The following is a 24,059-nucleotide window of genomic DNA, read 5'->3' on the forward strand; positions in this document are numbered from 1 at the left end:
AAAAAAATGTATGCCAAGATTACAGAAAAAATGGGAGGGGGAGATCTAGCAGGAAAAAGGCTGAAGCAAAAGTTTGCAATCTGCAAAAAGGTTAACACTGGTACTATATTGTGGCAGACAAATTTCTTGTTAAAAAAAATTTTTTTTTACGGTTTTTTTCTTTTTTTTTTTCTTTCAACCTTTAAATTAACCCTTTCTGGTCCATATGCCACTAAGCAGGTACCAACCTAGGGGTGGAGGAAAAAAAAAAAATCATTCATCAGCAATAGTGGCCCTTTCAAATGGACAAGGGGGTGAGGGGCTGGCTGGGATGGGGAGGGGAAGGGGAGAGAAGTGGGAGGGAAAGGCTTGGTTGAGGAGAGGGGCTTCTTGTAGATTCAAGTCAGGGCAGCCACGAATGTCCCAAATCTGTTGGAGATGTCGGAGTGCAGAGACCGCCAGGTGGGTACAGCAGTGCGGGCCTTGGGGTCACCCACATCATCTGTGCAGTGGACGGACAGGCACTGCAGGTGGCTGCCGGGCTGGGTCGCCGAGGCCTTGTTCGCAGGGTGGTCATGGGCCGCTGAGGAAGAAGGGAGATAGGGTGTTAGATGGATGGTCAGCATTCTGGGCAGGGGGTGTTCTTATGGAGGACAGAGACCAAAGGGGAGAGGCAGTATCCATGCCTGCCTTTCACAGCTTGAGGTAGGCTAAGGGGAGATATCAAGATGCTTGGTTCTAATTTCCCTGCTGCTGCTTCTGAGTTGACCGAGAGATGTCCACTAAGGGAATCATCTTCCCACCCTCCACTGGGCCTCTGTTTCCTCCTGGGGAGACAAAGGAGTTGGGCAGGAGACACTCGGGGGTCTGCCCATCTCTGGTGGATCAGGGTTCTGAGAGACATTTCCAGTGCAGAGGAAGGAGGGATGAGTCAGACCTGAAGTAAGTTACAGAAGTGCCTCTGGAGAACGGGCATCTAAGCTGGGCGTTGAAGGATGTGTACGAATTTGCTAAGTACCATGAAGTGGTAGAGGGCAGACGTGTTTCAGAACCTCAACTGTCTCTTTCATCTTCCTGACAGACATTTGCTGAGGGCCTGTTAGGTGCTTGGTACACCCTTCCACAGTACCAAACTGCACAAGGATCCCAACAGGTAGGGATGGTCATCTCCATGTTAAGGAAACCAAGACCAGAGACCAGGAAATAACTTGTCCTGGGTCATATAGGGAAAAGGGAGGGTAGGAAGGAGCCTGTGGGTACCCAGCTCAGCACAATGGGTGGTTGGGCAGGGGGCCCACAGCTCCCCTTCACTCCCCTTGTGGCCCATTCCCCTTCCCAGCAGGCCCTGCCCTTCCTAGACTCAACTAGGGCAGCTTCAAGGACAGGAGGGGAGATACTCTGTCTTCCACTCCTTCTTGCCTTCTGACCTGGCCTTCCAGTCCTCAATGGTAGAGACCCAGAGAGGCACAGAACAGTTCCAATGTGAATGAGTGCCAAGAGACTTGCCCCACAAATGGGTCCAAGTCCACCAGTCTCACAGACTTCTTCATGGGGTCAGTCAATGAGACACTTCAGGAGTGTGTATAAACTGTGAAGTGCTGTCCACATGAGGATAGAGGAAGAAGTGCTCAGAACAGCGAATACTGTCTAGCTGGGCACCCCAACCAGCCCAGCACTATCTGCCCATCCCGAGCTGTTTCATGAAGGGGCTTTGGGTAGGTAGGGGGCAGTATCGATTCCTCCATCATAGCCTCAAATGAAAAGTCTCTCAATTTTCATCTCATTCAGTCACACGGCACCAGAAGCACCTCATATATCAGTGATGTCTGCCTTAGACACCCTTCAAAGAAAGCACTCTGACAGCTATTTACACTGTAGTATGAATTAGACCAGAAGCATGGCTAGGATGGGCAAAGGAAAAGGGGAGGGCTTTATTCCTCATACCCACTGGTCGGGAAGACAGGGGAAGAATGGAACAGTCATTTGGAAAGACTTCTAATTCGCTGCTGCCAAATGTACCAATAAATGGGTTCCTTTCTCAGACCTACAATGTGTTGATGGATATCCTCGATCCACATTCTTGTTGGAGCCCTACTCTCAGACAGAAGTGAGCTGCCCAAGGTCACACAGTCAGGAAGGGACAGAAGTAGATTTGAAGGTAGATTGATGGTGAATTTCTAACCCCACAGAAGTCAGTAAAGCTGATATTGAAGGTGAGGGGCCAAGCTCTGGCTAAGCAAGCACACCCTGATACTGAACTCCATGACCGGCCCGCCCGCCTAAGCGTGCCCTGTGCAGGCCCAGCCAAGGCCAGGCAGCAGCCACCCATCCACCCCACCCACTGGGATTAAGTCAGAGGCCTCCCCCAGGAGCTGAGCTGCAGCCTGCAGAGAAAATCCTCCCAGAGGGCTGGGCCCAGGCTGTGACTAACCAAGCTTGGGGCCCCCACCCTGGAGCTCCAGATACCCAGCTTTAAGTCCTGTTGCTAAGAGGAGCCAAGCTGGGGAAGAAGTCTCCTTCACTCACTTAAGAAACCTGTATTTGAGGCCCTATATCTGCCTAAAGGAGTTCTGGTAGCATAGTGGTTACGAATTGGGCTGCATACCTCAAGGTCAGCAGTTCGAAACTACCAAGCTGTTCTGCGGGAGAAAGATGAGACCTTCTGCTCCCGTAAAGATTTACAACCTCAGAAACCCTGTACAGGGTCACTATGAGTCGGAACCAACTCCATGGCACATAACAACAACAACAATCTGCCTAAGATGCCTTGGTGGTGCAGTGGGTTAAGCAATGGACTCCTAACCGAAAGATCAGCAGTTCAAACCCATCAGTTGCTCTTCGGGAGCATAAAGATTTTTTTGCCTCGGAAACCATATAGGGCTGTTCTACTCTCTTCTATGTTCAACATGAGTTGGAATCAACTTGATACCAGTGGGTTCTTGGGGTTTACTATGTGCCTGACAGGAGTCCTGATGTGGCACATGGTGGGCAATTCAAATCCATGCTCCTCAGAAACCCTATTGTTATTAGGTGCTGTTGAATCGGTTCCGATTCATAGCAACCTTGTATAGGGTTTCCAAGAAGCAGCTGGTGGGTTTGAATATAGGGTCATTATGTATCGGAACCGACTCAACAGCACCTAACAACAACATGTGCCTGACTACTGGCCCAAAGATTGGCAGTTGAAACACACTCAGAGATACCTCAGAAGAAAGGACTGGTGATCCGCTTCTGAAAAGTCATAGCCTTTTGGAGCAGTTAAATCCAATGGAGCAGTTCTACTCTGCACACATGGGGTTGCCGTAAGTTAGAACTGACTCGGAGATACTTAACAACAGTGGTGTGCCAAGGTGGCACTAGTCCTGTTGACCCAGCAGGACACAGACAGACTGGTCCCACCAGTCTAGAGCTGACATGAGGGCTAGGGAGAGTATCAGAGCACATTCCTGAGGAATCACTGGGGTCAGGCATCCACCACTTTCCCTCTCTGAACCTCAGTTTACTCATGGGTAACACCAGGGTGATGTGGCCACCCTTGTGAAGTCCGCAGGCCTGGCACACAGAGGGAACCCCAGGCAGGGCTGCTGAGACTCGGGAGTACATACGGGTAATTACGGAGGCCCCCAACGTCATTTTTTAAAAAATACTTTATTGTGAATTATGTGATAGTTTGCATGGGAGGACATCAGCTTCATATTGATCCCATCGTATATTGTTTCCTTGCCATGGTTACAATCCCTTCCATGTATCATTGGTCAACCAAAGGGTATACCCCACAAGCCTGCCCCCCTGTCGTCCGCACACCGCCCCTCTCTCTCTCCAGGTCCAAAGTCTCTAGCTGCTCCATCTCCCCATGTCATCGTCTCTGCCTCCATCCCTGGCATCACATCACTGCTTCTCTGGGTAGGGTTCCGTTCTCTACTCTTCTACTTCAATGGTCCCAGGACCTTTGTTCCTAGGCTGTAAGGTTAATCACTCCTCTCCCTTTGCCCCAAAATGTCTACCTTTACATTTCCAGCCCTTAAAATCAGTCCTGATGACAATTATTTGCTATTGTATCACAAGGGACTTATCTGCATTTCCTTTTATCAGCCCTGACTAGGCAGAATGGATACTACTCAGTGGAGATTCCACCTTGCTCCACGCCCTCTGAATCTAGGTTCCCTCTTGAAAGTTTGCAAGCCAGTCACTTCTTATCTCTGTATCCCCACCCCAGCCCCATTCTGGATAGCCAATGTCCAAGGTGCCCATCCCTGTCCTCTCCATGTGCTGTGCCAACATCATTTTGAGGCAGCCCCCCACTCCAAGGATAGACTTTTGCCCATGATATTGGAGATTTTGCCCCACTTTATGAAAGGGGAAACTGAGGTTCTGACCCTGAGCTTTCAGGGGGTTAGAAGTGGGGGAGCTGAGATTCTACACTAGGTCTCTCTATGATTACCACAGTCAGGATATCCACAAAGAAGCCCAAAGACCAGATTCAGGATTCCCCAAATAAACAGAGGACTCCTGGTGCGGTGCTGTAGGATCAGCATTGGACTGCGAACCACAAGGTCAGCAATTCAAACCCACCAACTGCTCCTCAGAAACCCTATGCAGGGTTGCTATGGGTCAGAACCGACTCAACGGCACTTTAACAACAACAAGTAAACAGGAGGCCCTGGGTTCTAGCAAAGCAGACCAGCGGCTCTTAAACTTAAGCCTGCTTTACTCCCAGTAACACCCCACTGCTTAATCTCCTTGAATGGAATTTTATTCCCAGCACTCAAGATTGGCATTGTTGTTGTTGTTGTTAAGTGCCGTCGAGTCGGTTCCGACCCATAGCGACCCTGTACAGGGTTTCCGAGGGTGTAAATCCTTATGGGAGTAGAAAGCCTCATCTTTCTCCCGCGGAACGGCTGGTAGTTTCGAACCGCTGACCTTAAGGTTCGCAGCCCGATTCGTAACCACTACGCTACCAGAGCTTCTTCAAGATTGGCATTGGGAGGGGTTTAACACCTGCCACAGAGAGAGATGGGGAAAGAACTGAGGGAAAAGAGTCCCTTACTTTGCCTTAGAATCCTGGTGTAGTGCTGCAGGATAAACACTGGGCCGCAAGGTCGGTTTGAACCACAAGGTCAGCAGTTCAAACTCACCAGCCACTCCTCGGAAACCCTTTACAGGGTCGCTATGAGTAAGAACCGACGCAACAGCACTTAACAACAACACTTTACCTTAAAAAGAATTATCTCAAGGATCCAACATTGGCCTGTTTGTGCTCATTTTACAGATGAGACAACAGGCTCAAGAGGGCTAAGACCCCTTTCCAAAGGTGGCACAGCTAAAGAGACAAGCCTCAGACCCAGGAGGATCTGACCCAAAACTGGAGCTCCTGACTGCAAACAGGAGGAAGGGGAGTGGTATTTCTGGGGCAGTGTCCCTGGGTGGTGATGCTAACTGAAAGGATAGTGATTTTGTGTCCACTCAGCGGTACCTCAGAAGAAAGGCCTGGCAACTGACTTCTGAAAACCCAGCCCTTGAAAATCTAGAGAACACAGTTCTGCCCTGGCACACTTGAGTCACCTTGAGTCAAAACCTACTCCATGGCAACTGGAATGCTGGAACAGAGGAGAGTGGAGGGGCTTGCCCTGGAGCTGGGTTTGCCACGTGACAGTCACAGGTGGACCCAAGTGGTCTGATTTCTTCAAGATGCTTTTAATTCCATGAGAGGAAATAAAATGTGTCTGAGTCATTGACTGGAAAGCGGATGATCTGCTTCACCCAACTCACAATAAACTTATAAAATATATGCTTTTATTCCCAAATTACAGACAATCCAGAAACTTCTCTTATACAGGGTGGATTTCGTGAGGGTGTGTAAAACACGCCACCAAACATTTCCGTGTTATTATCTGACTTCACCACCCCTGCAAGCCAGCATCTGGGTGATCCTCTCCCACTTTCTAGGAGGAACCTGAGGGTAAAGGCTGCCCCGCCCCCCAAGCACAGACCACAAATGCAGTACACCCCAACCACTGTCTCTGACAGCCAGAGAGCTACACAGAAGAATTTTCAGAGAGAATATTATTCTCCAGTCCTTGACAACCCGAGCATGACCAAACTCATCCTCCCGCCGGATTCATTCCAGCTGGGGGAACCCAACACGCCCTGGGACTGCAGCTCCCTCAGGCTGCCGAGTCGCTGCAGATAAATCAGTCCCACGGAAGCTGGCCTCAAGTCGGGGCCTGCTCAGCTCGGAGGAGAGGCCCACAGTCCCCCACACCAGGACCCAGTGATAAACACCCCCTCCCAAGCTTGCCGGGGCGGGTGAGGGCCCTGGAGTGATTCAGCGCCCGGCACTGGCAGACACCAGGGAAGGAACCCGGCGGGCTGTCATTTTTTCCGCTTATGAGGTGTCTGCCTCCCACATCAGACTGTGGCTGCTATGTGGGGGCAGGGTAGGTCAGCTCCTGTGCAAGACACCGAGGGATCCTCATCCCTATTTAACAAATGGAAAAACTGAGGCCTGAGAAACAGAGAGCAGCTCTGGGCTGGGCCCTCTCTCTCCTTCTGCCCAGGATTTCAAGCTGTTACTGTTGTTGAATCTCCCTAACTCTCACTGACCTTCTCCACTTCACTGTGATTGGTCCCTCCTGATGGAATGTCCAAAGCAACCAAGTCAGACACTGCTGTGATCCATAAGGTTTTCCTTGGTGAATTTTAACAAAATCAATCACCAGACCTTTCTTCATTTGCCTTAGTTTGGAAGTGCCACTGAAACCTGTCCATAAGGCAACCAAGGTCTGGCATCTAGAAGTGGGGCGGTGAGGGGGGTGTGGGGGTGCAGTACGAGATGCCCCCATATGAGGAATTTGGGACCTGAATTTGGGGCTGTTATTCTTAAGTGCTGTTGAGTCAGTTCTAACTCATAGCCACCCTGTATAGGGTTTCCAAAGAGCAGCTGGTGGGTTTGAACCTCTGACCTTGTGGTTAGCAGTCCAGTGCATTATTCTACAATGCCTGACATCAGTACTCCACATTTGGAGCTGGCTAGCTGTGTGACGCTGTAGGATAAAGCACTAGACTAGACCACAAGGTTGGTTTGAACCGCAAGGTCAGTGATTCAAACTCACCAGCCACTGCCAGGCATATAAGAGTCTCAGATGCTCAAAGCTCCCCTGCATGCCCAACCCTATTCAGACACACACCATACACACAGGAGGCTAAGGTGAGAGGTCTGTGGGCCACAGGAGGGGATCACCATGCCTCCCAGCGAAGGCTCGCCCCACACCCTCACAATAGCCAGGAGGGACCAGCTCATTCCTACTAAGGCCATCAGGCCACCCTGCTGTTCCTTCTCCCAAAGACCTTTCCCCGTTTTTTCTTTTCATGCACAAATCCTTTAGCCCCTTCCTGCCACATCCAATTTTGTCTTTGCAGGTCTAGGCCTCAACTAGATTACTGCATTCTGTTGATGGAAGGAGAGAATACACCGAGTGATGGTGTGGATAACATACAACTTCTCACTTCTCCTACAGGGTTCAACAATGATGGCTAAGTTTTGTTGCCATCAAGTTGGCACCCTGACTCAAGGCAACCCCATCCACACACAATGAATGAAACGTTGTTTGGTTCTGTCATTGTGTCCCAGACCAGGTTTTCAAGGGCTGGTTTCCAAAAGTAGATCACCAGACCTTTTTCATATAATTTGATATGATACAGCACCAGGGACTCCTGGCATGGCACTGTAGAATCAGCACTGGACTGCGATCCACAAGGTCAGCAGTTCAAACCCACCATCTGCTCCTTGGAAACCCTATACAGGGTCTCTATGTGTAGGAACAGACTTGATGGCACTTAACAGCAATAAGTTGGTACAGCATTGTATCTTTTGTCCACATCCCCAGCTCCCAGAATCTCAGCTCTAGAAAACGGGGAGAACCACATGGCTGGCAACCAACACAGAGGCAGTTATTAGCAAGGCTGAATGAAGCCATCTGTGTAAAGTGTGAGTGTGAAGCCTCATACTTGGGAAGCTCCCAGCAATGCAGGATATGATTACTGCAAAGTGTTGTCATCGGTGTTGTTGACCAGCCTGCAGGAGGAATTGCAGCCAGGACTTGAAATGACCCTTTTGTGTCCCCTGACTGGAGAAAAAGGAGAAGGGAAAAGAGGTGCATGTGTTTACCTGGGGGAGGTTTCACTTTGAATTTCACTTCTGTAGCGACTGCCCACAGAAGGCCTAGTTCTCTGTTGTTTGGGGAGGTTGGGGGGTTTTTTGTGTGTAACTCCGCAAAAAAACAAACACCTTGTCATCACTCTGCTCTATACTGAAAATCTTCAGATCTGGGTTCCAATTTGGGCAAACCACATGCTCTGATGTCGTGCCCACAGTGGGGGCAGCTTCCACCTGCTTCCACAGCCAAAGTGCAGCCTCACTGGTTCCTTCTAGCCACTCTCTGCCTTGAACCCACAGCAGGGAGCTTCTGGTGCCACCAGGAGAAGGGGCCTGGGGAGAGGGTCCGGGTGGGTACAGACTGGCTAAACCTAGTTCCCAGGTCAAGGGCCTCCTGGGTGTTAGGTTCCTCCCTCACTTTCTGACTGTACTTCTTGGACAACTTGCTGCCTTCAGTTTCCAATGGGAACAAGAAGAGAACCCACCTCATGAGCAATAGTAGAGCCATTAGCTTTGCATGAGTTGCTCTTACGATTATCAGATGGAGGCAGTGATGGTTCCGTGGTAGAATTCTCACCTTCTAGGCAGGCGACCCAGGTGCTATCCCCAGGCAACACACCTCCTGTGCAGCCACCACCTGTCTGTCAGTGGAGGCCTGCGGGTTGCTATGACGCTGACCAGGTTTCAGCAGAGCTTCCAGATTGAGGGTTAGGAAGAAAGGCCTGGCTATCTACTTCTGAAAACCCTCTGGATGACAAAGGTCGAATCCACACACAATCATGGGTAAGGCTTTGGGCAATGTTTCTTTCCATTCCATTGTGCATGAGGTTGCCATTCACTGGGGGCCAACTCCATGGCTGCTAACAACAAGATTATAACTATTATTTAACAGATCAGGGCTTTGGAGGTGGCCTGAGCTGGTACATGGAAGCAGTTTCTTGTCTCCATGGGGACTGGGCGGCGCTCGGGGGCTGCCAAAAGGCCTTCCCCACCCTGTGCCCGCCAAGGCTGGGGGGTCGGGGTGTGATCCCTGGCAATGCAGGCAAATTAGAATTTTGAGCATATTTTTAACTCAGGGCTTATGTAAGGAGCAGTGTGGGCCCCAGAACACAATAGCGAACGATTCTCACCCGACTCACCCTCGCAGGTTTCCGACAAAGGGAGATGTATTTTGGTGTTTTCTTTATTTGGACCGGCGGTGGGGAGGCGCTGGTTCTGTGACAGCTGCCAGTCAGTTGCCAGGCTGAGTCTGGAAGGCTTGGCCACTCAGTGTCCTTGTCCTACAGTTCAGAGTCCCTCAAGTCTCTCATGTCACCCCAGAGCGTCGTGGTTCCTGTCCCCTTACAGACCTGACCATCAAATCCAAGCCAGTCCTAAGCATTGCATGCTGCATCCATCCCTAACAGAGGAAGAGGCTGCCTCCAAAATCCAGTTCGTTCATCCTGGTCCAGTCCACTCTTGTCTCCCAACTGCAGCAACCACCTTCACTACTCTTTCTACTTCCGCACTGGCTCCTGTGAGCTGGGTGAGCTTCCTACAGCACCAACCAAAGCAGATCCCTCTTCCTCTTAAACCTTCCATGGCTCCCCACTGCCCCCAGGATAAAGAAAGTCCTTGGACTCACATGACCTGGTCAGCCTCCTTCTCCTGTGATGTGCCTCCCTGATCACAGATGGTGCAAGCTCTGCTTGCTGGGTGATCTTGGGCAAACCACTCACCCTCTCTGGGCCTATGTGCTTCTAAGTGAGGAGCCCCGATGGCACAGTGGGTTAAGCAAGGTCAGAGTTTTAAACCCATCAACAACTCTGTGGGAAATAAAATGAGTCAGCCAGTTCAGAAACCCTATGGAGCGGTCTCCTCTATCCTACAGGGTCGCTATGAGTCAGAAATCATGGCCTTCTCCAAGGACTGATCCCTCCTGATAACATGTCCAAAATATGAGTGGGCCAGTCTGTTCAGAAACCCTATGGGGCAGACTCCCCTGTCCTACAGGATCACTGTAATTCGGAAATTATGTCTTTCTCTAAGGAAAAATGTTGAGTCAAAATATGAGTGGGTGAAATGACAAGACTGGATGGCTATACAATCTCAGCAACCATCAGTCCCCTCGATCCATCTGGGACAGTTAAATTTTACATCCCATGTAGACTTGGGCAGGAGACACTCCAATCAAGCAAGGAACCACTTGGCCTCCTATTGGCCAAGGGCTGGGAGGAGTGGTGGACAGCACTGGCCACACTACACCTGGAATCTCAGCGGGGACAAACAGAAGCATGGCAGCCCACGGGAGTGGCCATTCTGCAGCCAGCCCTCTATCCAAAACCCAAGCCCCTTCTCTGCTGTCCCTCCACTGCCAACCTCTAGCACAGGCGGCACCGCACCAATCAGAAAGAAACACTGGCCCCACCTCTACGCCTCTCAAGTCCAAGGATAGCAAAGTGGACACTGCCGATGACCTCTCCATGGTCCAGGCCTCAGCTGAGCTCATCAGATCACCCCAACAGCCAGGGAGAGAGGGTCTAACTTGTGAACCCATTTCACAGAGGGAGGAAACTGAGGCTCAGGGAGACAGCGTCACACAGCTGCCCACTTCCAGTTCTGTCTGATGCCAAAAGGGCTTTCTCAGAATCACACGACAAACACAAAGGCACCACCCTTGCCCTCTCCCTGCCTCTGTTGGAGGTCACTAGGGCCCCTTTTAGAGAAGGATCACAAGGCTCAGAAAGGGGACAGGGTAGTTGAGATGGCCCCACGCTCTGTCCAATTTCTTTCTCCCTTGACTGTCTGAGAGTCTCACACAGCACAGAAAGGCCCTTAGCAGGAATAGAACCCTGCTGCATTCCCATCCTGGGGAACTAATGACTAGGAAACCATGCAAGGTCTCATATCCAGGGTCCCACAAAGCTGAGCCAGAGGGTGAAGAGGGGCTGGCTACAGCCACTGCAGCGGCTCAGGCTGGGGAGAGACTCGGCTGCCCGCGGAAGCCTTCAAAAATTAATGTGAGCTGGCTCGGCTGAGAGGAGCTGTCATTTAGATTGAGAACAGGCTGAGGGCTCCGCAGGGGAGAAGCAACAAGGTCATCATGGCATTAGGGTTTTGGAGGAAGCTGGGGCGGGACCAAGGGATGGGTGGGGCTGGATTCTGAGGATTCTAAGGAGCTGTCTGTCCCTGAGAAGATATGAGTGGTGTACAAGAGGAGTGGTGTACAAGAGTCAGAGCCTGCAGGATGGACAAGGTAGGCTCTGTGTCCCCAGCCTGAGCAGTTCCGATTGGTTCTTTGTCCTGTGGCCAGCGGTCTGTTACAGATGCGCATGCCTTCTAGGCTGTTGCTGAGACCTGACAGGTCACAGAGGCTGGGGGTCAGTCACTTGGCCTGCACCTTCCTTCTGTCCACAGTGCACACAGCAGTGAGAGTGTGGGGCTGAGGTTTTGAGCGCCAGTGTCAGCCTCCTGAGACTCAGTGTGCTTATCCATGAAATGGGGATGAGAGTGGTATCATTCTCATGGGGCTACTGGAAGAAGCCACGTGGTAATGCATGCACAGCACACCAAGGATACACGATAAATAGGAGCCACTATGAGGTTTACCCTGGTGTGGCACTGTAAGAAAAGCACTGGGCTGGGAACCAAAAAGTTGGCAGTTCAAACCCACCAGCTGCTCTTGGTTGGTCACTATGAGTCAGAACCAACTCAACGGCACTTAACAACAATTGAGTCTTAACCAAAGAAGCCTGGTGACACAGTGAGTTAGGCCTTGGACTGCTAATTGCAAAGTTGGCAGTTCAAACCCACCAGCCACTCTGTAGGAAAAAGATGAGGCTTTCTGCTCCGGTAAGAATTTACAGTTTTGGAAACCTATGGGGCAATTCTACTTTGTCTTATGGGGTCTCTATGAGTCAGAACCAACTTGATGGCAGTGGGTTTTGGGTTTGAGTCTTACAAAGGAGTGTTGATAGCACAATGGTTAATTGCTTGACTGCTAACCTAAAGGGTGGTGGTTCAAACCTACCCAGATGCTCCATGGGAGAAGATTGCAGCAATCTGATCCTGTAATGATAACAGCCAAGGAAACTGTGAAGGGCAACTATACTCTCACATGGGATCACAATGAGTCAATATCAACTCAATGGTACCCAACAATGGCATCAGACCTATCAGGCTGGCGCAAACACTTAACACACTTAGCTGCTACCCAGAAGATGAAGATATAAGTCCAACCAAAGGTACCTCAGAAGAAAAGTCTGGCAACCAACATCCAAAAAAAATCAACCACTGAAAACCCTATGGAGCAGTTTTACTCTTACGTACACCGAGTCACTGTGACTTGGAATTGAAGCAACAGTAACTGGTTTATTAGTCTTATGCTATCATTACATTTAAGACTTTCTCCAGCTCTGTCTAGGTATTGGTGCTAAGTGCTGTAGAGTCAGTTCCAACTCATAATGGCCCTTTCCAATCTCAGTTTTTCTAGCCTTCTTACATACAGTTAATCACCACGGTGTTAGACCTAATGCTGATGGCCCTGGGCAAGACACCTCACCTCTCTGAGCCCCAGTGTCCTCAACAGTAAACTAGGTCGATAAGTGAATCATGTCAATTCTGACTATGGCAACACCATGTGACAAGTCAAACTGCCCCGTAGGGTTTCCTAGGTCATCTTTATGGGAAGGAGTCCTGATTGCACAGTTGTTAAGCCCTTAATTGCCAGCCAAAATGTTGGTGGTTCAAACCCACCAGCACTCCACAAGAGAAAGATGAGACAATCTGCTTCGGTAAAGATTTGTAGTTGTTGTTGTTAAGTGCCTGCGAGTCAGTTCCAACTCATAACAACCCTGTCTAGGGTTTCCAAGGAGCGACTGGTGAGTTTGAACCACCGACCTTAATGTTCAACTGACCTTTCGGCCCAGTGCTTATCCTACAGCACCACACCAGGACAGCCTTGAAAACCCTATGGGGCAGTTCTACACTGTCCTGTAGGGTCACTATAAGTCAGAACCAACCAATGGCACCGGGTTTGAGTTTAATTTTTATGGGAGCAGGTTGTCAGGTTGTTCTCCTGCAGAGCCACTAGGAGGCTCAAACTGCTAACCTTGCAGTTTAGCAGCTGAGCACTTAACTGCTGTGCCACCAGGGAAGGTTCCTTGTAAACTTGGTCTAACCTGGCAATGAGACATACACACATCCCCAAAATCCCTGTCATGCAGTAAGTTGCTGAACTAATCATAATTTTTATAAGACAACACAAATATGCAGGCATTTATGCAGATTTAGAAACTCATTGCTTTCTGCTTAATTAGAGGGAGGACTGAGCTCAAGAATATTATGAATTGAATCCCCAAAAGATATGTTGAAATCCTAACCCATCTAACCTGTAAGCCTTGGAAATAAAATCTTTGAAAATGTAATCAATTCAACCTGAGGCTATAACTGAATAGAATGTGTCCTAATCCACACTGAATGAGGTTCTAGGAAAGAGGAAAAGACACACAGATACACAGGGAAGATGGCCATGAGATGCTGTTACCTCTGCAAGCTAAGGAACGCCAGGGTTTACCAAAAGCTGGGAGAGACAAGAAAAGACCTCCCCCTAGAGTCTTCAGAGAGAGCATAACCCTGCCAACAACCCAAATTTGGACTCCTAGCCTCCAGAAAGGTGAGAGAAGAAATTTCTGTCCTTGACAATGCAAAAATTCTCACCAAAACCCTACCCAAGAGAATCCAACAACATACCAACAACATATCAGTAATAATGTATCATGACCAAGTGAGACTCATGACAGGTATGCAAGGATGGCTCAACATTAGAACAAAAATCAACACAACTCACCACATGAACAAATCAAGGGAGAAGGACCACAGGATCATATTGACGGATGCAGAAAAGGCATTTGACAAAATTCAACACCCATTCCTAACAAAAATGCTCAACAAAATAGGAACAGAAAAGAAATCATCAACACAATTAAGACCATATAGACAAAACCAATGGCCAAGATCAGTATCAATGGAGAGAGACTGAACGCATTCTCCTTGTGAATAGGAACCAGAGAAGGATGTCCTTTATCACCCATCCTATTCAATATTTCATCAGAAGTGCTAGTTAGAGCAGTAAGACAAGAAAGAGAAATGGAAGACGTTCAAATTGGGAGCATGGTGGCTCAGTACGATAAGCACTGGACTGCAGATAGAGCCCACCAGATGTTTCGTGAGAGAAAGATGAGGCTTTCTGTCCCTTCAAAGACATACTGCCTTAGAAACCCTATAAAAAGGTCATCTGAGTGGGAGCCAACTCAATAGCACTTTAACGAATTAACAACAACAAACAAACTGACAAGAAGTAAAACCACCTCTAATTTGCAGATATTATCATTCTATACACAGAAAATTCCAGAGATTCAACAATAAAGCACTCAGAAGAAAAGTGGCAGGGTAGCAGATCAACATTAAAAAATTTAAAAATATCAGTCAGATTCCTTTACACTGAGAAAGAGAATCCTGAAAAGGAAATCAGGAGCACAATACTATTTACAATAACCACCCAAGAGATGAAATACTTAGGAATAAATCTAGGCAGAGTTACAAAAGACCTACACAAAGAAAACTACAAAAGAAACTAAAAAGACCTACATAAATGGAAGGATATACCAGGTTCATGGAAAGGAAGACTTAACATTGTGTAATATCATACTACCCAAAGTTATCTACAGATATAATGGAAACCTGATCCATATTCTACTGTCATTTTTAGAGACATGGAAAAACCAAACACTGACTTTATATGGAAAGGAAAGAGACCCTGGATAAACAAAGTATAAAGAAGAACAAAGTAGGAGGCCTCACATTCTCAGATCTCGAAACCAATTACACAGTCATAGTAATCAAAACAGCCTGGTAGGTAGGTATACATGCATCCATGTACATAGAAACGCTAACCACACTAGCAAAAAGATGGAAGCAATCCAATCATCAATGGATGAATGCATAAACAAACTAGAACACAAACACACAATGGAATAGTTGTTGTTGCTAAGAGCCATCAAGTCGGTTCCAAGCCATAGCAACCCTGTATAGGGTTTCTGAGGAGCAGCTGGTGAGCTTGAACCACTGATTTTGCGATTCAAACAGACTTTACAGTCCAGCACATTAACCCACAATGCCACACCGGACTCCAACGGAATAATGATGAATCTGCGAAAACCTTGGAGTTTTGATGGGTTAGTGCGGGTTAATGTGTTGGACTGCAAAGTCATTTGCCCTGCAAGATCAGTGATTCAGTCTTACCAGCTGCTCCTTGGAAACCCTACACAAGGTTGCTATGGGTCGGAACCAATTTGACGGCACTTAACAACAACAACAACAATGGATGAACTGGGAGGACAGTACACTGAGTGAAATTAGTCAATCACAAAAGGACATATATTGTATGAGATCACTACTGTAAAAAGTCAAAAAACGGTTTTCACAGAGAAAGAAGCATTCTTTGAGGGTTACCAGAGGTGGGAAAGGTAGGGTAAATTACTAACTAGAGGCTAGTGGTGATGGTGGTGATATTCCATCAAGATCGTTCCAACTCACAGTGGCCCTATATAGAGTTTCTGAAGCTGTAATCTTCACAAGAGCAGAAAGCCTCATCTTCCTCCCTCTAGTACTTTGTTCCCAAGCTAGAGGGTAGACACATGTACTGAGAAGTGAAAGGCAATATACAATAAATGTGAGGCCAGCACAAAATCATCAATCAAATAAAGGAAGACACTGGGAGGAGCACAGGGTTAAAGACAACAAAGGCTAATACTGTTACATACATAATCCTGCAATAACAATAATTCTGGAGTAGATTTATAGACACTCAAACTGAACAAGTATGAGAAGGTAAATGGTACTATATCCACAATGATATTTCTCCTTATGTATTTACATCCATGAATATAGTAGAGTATACAGAAGGCAAAGTTATGGAAACTTCTTATATATAACCAAACACTCACTAGGTTGGGAGATCAGGACCATGGTCTCAAGGGACATAAAGGTCCATTATGACTACATAGTCCTACTTTGGTGAGTAGCAACTAAGGTCTTAAAAGCTTGTGAGTAATCCTGAACCCCACCCAGAATCCTCTGAGGTGGGAAATCTTGACTTGAAAGGACAAGCCGACCAGCCTGGAGCGGCTAGAAGAACAGAAGATACTTCTTAAAAGAAAAACTAACAGGAAAAATAAAAAACACTAATGGCAGTCCGACTGACGACTACAAAAACAAGCAAGTTGCTCACCCAGGAGGACATCAAGGCAAATGGTCAGGTCCCCTCAGGGCAAACCCCCTTGTAAGACTAAGACTCACTGGGAATACACGCGCAGGCATGCGCTCTGACTGGTGACCACGTTGGTCACCAATAAGGGGAAGTGAGGGAAAAGCAGCAATGAAGCTGTAAGCTAAGTCTTACCACATTCAATAGACTCCTGTGAAGCCGGTGGAGACCTGGTTGGCCAGCAGTATGGCCAAGACCTGGGGACTCCTGGGCCCAGAGTCAGTGACATAGCCACAGAGGACTAGAGTGGAGAGTGAAGCATCCAGCGGATAAGAAGAGAGGGAATATGCACAAGAACATCCACACTTGCAGATAATACTCACTTGACCTGGCTTCAATGGCTGGATGATCAGAACTCTACTAGAAGAAGAAAGAGGAGGCAAAAAGAGTAATCTGATACAATTTAATGAACTTGCTCTACATCTATGGATGCAGTAGCTCAAAAAAGGGAACAAATCTTTACAGCGAGGATCATTCCCAACCCTCGGTACACAGGGTAGACAGGCATGGGCATTGGCTACCCAAAAAGGGGGGGGGGGGGAGCAACTACAAAAGCAAGAAGTGACTGGCTTACAAGCTTTCAAGAGGGAACCTAGTTCCAGAGGGTGCAGGGGAAGGTAGAATCTCCACTGAGTAGTTTCCAATCTGTCTGGGCGGGGCTGATGAAAGGAGATGGGGATAGGGCTCTTGTGGTACAACAGTGAATAATTGCTATCAGGGCTGACTGTGTGGGTTGGAAATGTAAAGGTAGATGCTTGATAGCAAAAGGATGGGAGTGGTTGACTTTGCAGTCCAGGAGAGGCGGTCCCTGGGACCATCAAGGGAGAAGAGCAGAGTGCGTGACCTTACCCAGAGAAGCAGTGACGCTAGAGATGGAGGCAGAGACGATGATGTGGAGAGATGGAGCGGCTGGGGACTCTGGACCCAGAGAGGAAGAGGGGCTGCATGCTTACGACCGAGGGGTAGGCTTCTGGGGTATACCCTTTGGTTGGTTGATGATGCATGGAAGGGATTGTAACCATGGCAATGAAACTATATACGGTAGGATGAATGTAAACTGATGTTCTCCCATGTAAACTATCACATAATTCACAATGAAAACTTTTTTAAAAGCTTGTGAGTAGCCATCTAAGGTGCAACTCTTGGTCTCTCTCGGTCTGGAGCAAAGAATGATGACAATGAAAGATGCATGGAGACAATTAGTCTAATAGCTCAACAGAGCTAATAAATCAGTAGATCTAATAAGTCAATAAGACCAGAAGAACCTAGAAGGTACCCAGGTACCACACTACCAACTGCTCTGAAAGGAGTCACAGTAGGATGTGCTGAATAGAGTGGGCGAAAATAAAGAACAGAGCTCAAAATCAGAACAAAGACCAGACTCTCCAATGAGATAGAGACTGATGGAACTCCCGATACTGTGGTTCTTAAACACCTTCAGGCCTGGAACTAAATTCACTGCAGTCACCCAATTTCGTCACAATATCCATTGACACTGAGTTAATCCCAACTGATAATGACCCTATAGGACAGACTCTAATAGCCATGTTGGGTTTCTAAAGCTGTAAATCTTTACAGCAGCAGACCGCCTATCTTTCTCCTGGCTAGGGGGTCAAACTGCTGACCTTTCAGTTAGCAGTCGAACACCTAACCCACTGCACCACCAGGGATCCTTAGCCAAATGACAGACAGGCCTATAAGGTGAACAATGACACCAAGGAGGGCCACATTTCCTAGAACAATGGTGGGGAATGTAGGGCCTATGGGTTATATAAGGCCTGCAAGATCATTTGGCCTGGCCCTGCCAAGGCAGCCATAGTTCCAGCCATCGCATTGTTGTTAAATGCCATCAAGTTGGTTCCAACTCATAGCGACCCTGTATAGGGCTTCCGAGGAGCGACTGGTGAGTTTGAACTGCCAAACTTGTGGTTCAAACTGACCTTGCGGTCCAGCACATTAACCCACAGCTTCACACCAGGACTCCATCACATTAGGGTTGAGTTAATTAAATGTTTGATCAAATATAGCAGGCTAATTTTTAAGTTGGTAATTTTGCCAGAAAAAAAAAAAAAAAGGTTCCCCACCCCTGCCTTAGAACAATCAACCATACTAGATCAAAAGGGTAGTATTTACCCAAAGATAACATTCAGTAGGCAGGAAGAGATAGAAAGAAGAAGGAATAGAAACAGAAAACACAGGGAGGAATTGGGATAAGGGATATAACACTGTGGGATTTACAATCAATAACATGAAACAAAATGTGTTTGAATTTTTGAATGGAAAACTGATTTGCTTTGCAAACCTGAACTCAATTCACAATAAATAAAGATAAAAAGAAGAAACTTTGTCTTTTTTAAAAGTCGCCTGGTTTGTGGAACTTCATTACAATGGCCCTAGGAAACTAATGCAAGTGATAAGATTAAATTAACTTTTTCAAAATCAAAGTCCTAAGACTTATCTGGCAGATACTAGAGTATCTGCCAGAAGTTTTGTGATGCTTCTGTGCTGAAGGGGTGAGACAGCGGGGCCGGCAAGCAGCCTGCTAGATGACAAAAGTTCTCCATGGTGCTGTCCCATGGATGTGTGAGGGTGATTGTGTAGACAGAAACCTGGTTTCAAATCCTGTGTGATCCTGGGTCAGGTCTGACTGAGCCTCCATCTCTCTTCACCTGTAAAATGGTTCCAGTCATCCCAGCCTTGTCAAGAAGGGGGTGAAATGTCTGGTACTTAGTTGATACTCAAATCTCCTTTTACTGTAATCACTTCCCGAGATTGTGGGCCTGGGGTAGCCTAGAGACGGGGGATCCTTGCAATATCAATACAACAGGACACGGGTAAACATGTGTCCCCTGCCACATGCTGGACACTGGGCTCAGAGTGGTGACCCTAGTGCAGATCCAGTTCTCAGAGCTCCCAGCCTGGGAGTGAAATGGCAAACAGGTTAAAACAGAGTGATAGGACTCGAGGTTGCCCGGGTCCCAGGAGAAGAGGCAGGGACTAGGAAGACATCACAGGGGGTGGCATTCTAGGGAGCTGAATATGAGTGCATGAGTACACAGCTTTGTAAGGACCAAACAGTTAAGCCTGGTGGTACATACAGTTAAGCATTCAACTACTAAGTGAAAAGATGCCATTTTGAATCCAGGCAGATGTACCTCAGAAGAAAGGCTTGGTAATCTGCTTCCAAAAGACCAGAGCCTTGAAAGCTTGATGGAGCCATTCTACTCTGCCCGCATGGGTCACCATGAGTCACAAGTGACTCCGTGGCAGCTGGAAAAGCAAGCAAGAGGAGAACCCAAACCCTCAGATAACAGGAACAATAAGAGGCCCAGGCCAGGGTAGGAGGGCCTGCAGGGGTGAGGAAGAGAAGGAGAGGAAGCTGCCAAGTTTGTATGTGGTCAGTGGAGGACCTAGAGGTCTCAGTAAGGAGTTTGGCCTTGTTCCTGAAAGTAATGGGGAGCCAAAGAAAGCTTCTAAGTAGGAGAGGGGCATAGTCAGACCTGGCATCAGGAATCTAACTGAAAACTAACAAGAACTTTGCATGTCATCTATTCTCGCCTTAGCATAAGACACCGAACTTAGAAACACAGTCCTTCATTAGGGACAAGGTCCCGGAGGGGTGTCAGTCAAAGTTCCCTCCCCCCACCACTAGGAAACTCATTCTAAAAACACTGGTCTAACAGGATTGGCTATCCATGGCTCCAGAGGCATCGGAGTCTGACTCTTGTAACTCAACTGCCTGAGAGACCCATACTCAAGACTACAGAGGTAAAGATATGTGTCCTAATCTCAACCCTGCCCATCTCTCCCTGGTGACCGCTGCAAGGGACCACAGCACTCCGAACCGCCACTTCAATGCCCATACAATGGACACAGCGCACCCTGGACATTTACTCCAATGAGTCTTCTGGGAGGTTACAGGTGGGGAAAGCGAGGCCTGAAAAGGACCAGTGACACACCCAGGCCATGCAATTGTGAGCAAAAGGGTTGAAGCAAGTCACTAAACCCTCTGCACCTCAGGTTCCCATCTGTGAAATGGGAACCTCCTGGACCGAGCTGCTTGGAGGATAGAATATAACAATATTAATAATAGCAATCAGAAAGCAATTGTTATCAAGTCTATTGTGACTCATGGCAACCCATGGGTGTCAGAGTAGAGCTGTGTGCCACAGCTTTCCATGGCTGAGTTTTCAGAAGTAGATAGCCAGGCTTTTCTTCTGAGGTGCCTCTAGGTGGGCTAGAACCTCCAACCTGCTGGTTAGGAGCCCGAGACATTAATCATTTGTACCACCCAAGTACTCCAATATTAACAAGAACAGATATTAATAGCTAACATCTATCCCACAAGTTCTGGTGTGGTTCTACAGGATAAGCACTGGACTGCATGGTTCAGTTTGAACTGCAAGGCTGGTGGATAGGATAAGCACTGGACTGCTAACTGCAAGGTCGGTGGTTCAAACCCACCAGGACATCTCACAGAAACCCTATAGAGTTTATAGGGCCAAAATTTATAACATCAATGATGAGCCATACAAAATTGTCATCTTAAAAATTCACCGGCTGTATTTGGTCAAGGAGTCCTTGTTTGGTGCTGTGGGTTGATGCACTGGACTGCAAAGTCGTTTGAACTGCAAGGTCAGCAGTTAAAGCTCACCAGCTCCTCCTTGTAAATCCTAAACACGACCACTATGACTCAGAACTGATTCAATGATACATAACAACAATATATTTGGTCAAACATTTAATTAACTCACCCCTAATGGACTGCAAAACCGTTTGAACCACAAGGTCGGCAGTTCAAGTTCACCAGCTGCTCCTCAGAAATGCTATGGGTGGGAACATACTCAGTAACAACAACCCTGGAGACCAAAAAACCAAACCTACTGCTGTCGAGTTGATTCCAACTTGTAACAACCCTATGTTATTATTGTTAAGTGCCATCGAGTCGATTCCAACCCATAGCGACACTGTACAGGGTTTCCAAGGCCGTAAATCTTTACGGGAGTAGAAAGCCTCCTCTTTCTCCCGCGGAACAGCTGGTAGTTTCAAACTGCTGACCTTGCAGTTCACAGCCCGATTCGTAACCACCACACTACCAGAGCTCCTTGGACTCCAATATAGGACTGACTAAATCTGCTCCATAAGATTTTCAAGGCTGTCAGTCTTTAGAGGATAGTATTTTCCCACCAAGTTGCTGGTGGATTTGAACCACCAACCTTTCCATTGCAGCCCAATGCTTAACCCATTATGACACCAGGGCTCCGTGGAGGGCTGCCTTTTCTGCTCACTTCTATTTCACCAAGAATGTACCACCAGTATCAATTTCCATTCAGTCGATTCCAATTCATGGGGACCCCAGAGTTGGGCAGAGTAGGACTATGCACTATAGGGCTTTCAGTGGCTTTTCTTCCAAGACACCTCTGGGGTGGACTCAAACCTCCAACCTCTTGGTTAGCAGTTAAATGTGTTAACCATTTGCACTACCCAGGGTCCCTGAAGAACCTGCCAGGGTTGGCAAATTATGACCTACCTGACCCGCTTCTTGTTTTTGTCAATAAAGTTTTATTGGAACATAGCCTCAATCCTTTGTTTACATTTTGTCTATGGCTGCTTTCCTGCTACAATGGCAGAGCTGAGTTGTTGTAACATCGTGATCGTCGTGATGTGCCCTAGAGTCTGTTCCTACTCATAGCAACCCTGTACAGGGTTTCCAAGTCTGTAAATTTTTACAGGAACAGAAAGCCTCATCTTTCTCCCGTGGAGCAGCTGGTAGTTTCGAACTGCTGACCTAAAGGTTCACAGCCCAATTCGTACCACTACGCTAACAGAGCTCCTTGCAACAGAGAACATAAAAATCTACAGAGCCTAAAATTCACGACTGACATTTCAGGAAAGGTTTGCTGTGAGCTACTACTGTGAAGTCAAATGTCCCATCAGGCACCCCCAGTAGGCGCTCAACACACGTGTCTGTGTGTGTAAACAAATACCGCTAATGTGCAAAGACTTGCTCAGGGACACCTAAGAAGCCAGAAATGTCCTCACATTCACCGTGGTCTTGATCTTCTATCTCGAGCCACAGTGAAAACGTCCCTACCTTCTCACTAAGAATTAATAAAGCACTAAAATATTGGAGCAGAGATGCTATATATGGTGGTGGTTATGTGCCGTGGAGTCGGTTCTGACTCATAGCAACCCTGCATAGAGTTTCTGAGGTTGCAACTCTTTATGGAAGCAGAAAGCCTCATCTTGCTCCCACGGAATGGCTGGTAGTTTTGAACTGCTGACCTCGAGGTTAGCAGCCCAACTCATAACCACTACGCTACCAGAGCTCCTTATTTGTTGTTGTTGTTAAGTGCCATTGAGTCAGTTCTGACCCATAGCGACCCTGTGTAGGGTTTCCGAGGAGTGACTGGTGAGCTTGAACCACTGGCCTTCAGATTCAAATGACTTTGTAGCATTAACCCACTGCGCCACACCAGGACTCCAGTGCTCCTTATGTTGTTGTTGTGAAATGCCGTTGAGTTGGTTTGACCCACAGCGACCCTGTATAGGGTTTCCAAGGAGTTGAACCGCCAACTTTGCAGTTCAAATGGCTTTGCAGTCTGGCGCATTAACCCACAGCGCCACACCAGGACTCTGGAGCTCCTTACAGGTATCCACAAATGCAGTGAAAGAGAGGGAAAGTAGGTTCTCCTGAGCACAGCCAGGGAAACAGGTGGTGGGGCCTGGAGACCTCCCAGCAGACACTCTTTTTTGGCCTGAACAGGCCAGCAGCCACTGAGCCTCTAAAGGAAAAGCTGATGGACAAAGTGGACCATTAAACCTGGGAAACAGGGAACCAGAGCCTGACCCAGGATACTCTCACGAGCTGACCTCATCTATGGACCTGTAAGCCCAATGTTAAGCTAGAAAGTGACAGAGCCAGAATTCAAACCAGGATCTCCACAGAGTTATGAGCTTGGCACCTGCCAGACTTGAACAAGGAACAGTGCTACAGTCAAATCTGGTCTGGGCTTGGAAGAGGCTGTGCGGTCACTCCCATTGACACAACAGAAACAGAATCCCCCAGCATGTCTGTCTGCAGCTCCTATTTCTCAGAGCTCCTGTAGGCCCCACCTGTGGCTTTCTGTAGGCCCCAACTTGCTCTCCTTCCCAGCCCCCAGGAAACCAAGAGCTAGCTGTGTGCCCTTGGAAACGTACTTGCCCACTCTAAGCTGTCTTCTTTCTACTTCGTTAAGGCACAAATTCCAGCTACCAAGACTAGGACCCCATGACCTGAAGGGCCCACCTAATTATCCTATGACTGAAGGATGCTCACCACCCCTAATTATCCTATGACTGAAGGATCTGCTCCTCATCTCAACCCCTAGGAGAGGGGACCCGGCGACCAAGCTCAGCTCAGCTCAACTCTCAGTGCTCACATTGGGCCTGCAGTGTCCCAAGACATTCACCTGGGAAGGCAGGGTGTAGGCAGACAAGCAGGGGCATAGGAGTTGGGGGGCGCTAAGTGACTAAGTCGACCCCGGCCTCACCTTCTGTCAAATTCTCCCTGAACACAATACATTTTGCAACGCCCACACGCCAGCTCTCAGGAGGATTTTCCGGATTTGGGCTGCCTCT

General features: G+C 47.9%; 1 protein-coding gene across 1 annotated transcript in view; it reads right to left on the bottom strand.

The window, feature by feature from the left end:
* Nucleotides 1–377: 377 nt before the first annotated feature.
* Nucleotides 378–24,059, bottom strand: part of MN1 (meningioma (disrupted in balanced translocation) 1) — a 59,394-nt gene continuing 35,712 nt past the window's right edge. Inside the window, exon 2 of the mRNA XM_006869193.1 lies at nt 378–562. Coding sequence (XP_006869255.1) covers nt 378–562 — 185 coding nt within the window. The remainder of the gene's footprint in view (nt 563–24,059) is intronic.

This window comes from Chrysochloris asiatica, unplaced genomic scaffold (genome assembly GCF_000296735.1).
Source record: "Chrysochloris asiatica unplaced genomic scaffold, ChrAsi1.0 scaffold00128, whole genome shotgun sequence".
NCBI lineage: Eukaryota > Metazoa > Chordata > Mammalia > Afrosoricida > Chrysochloridae > Chrysochloris > Chrysochloris asiatica.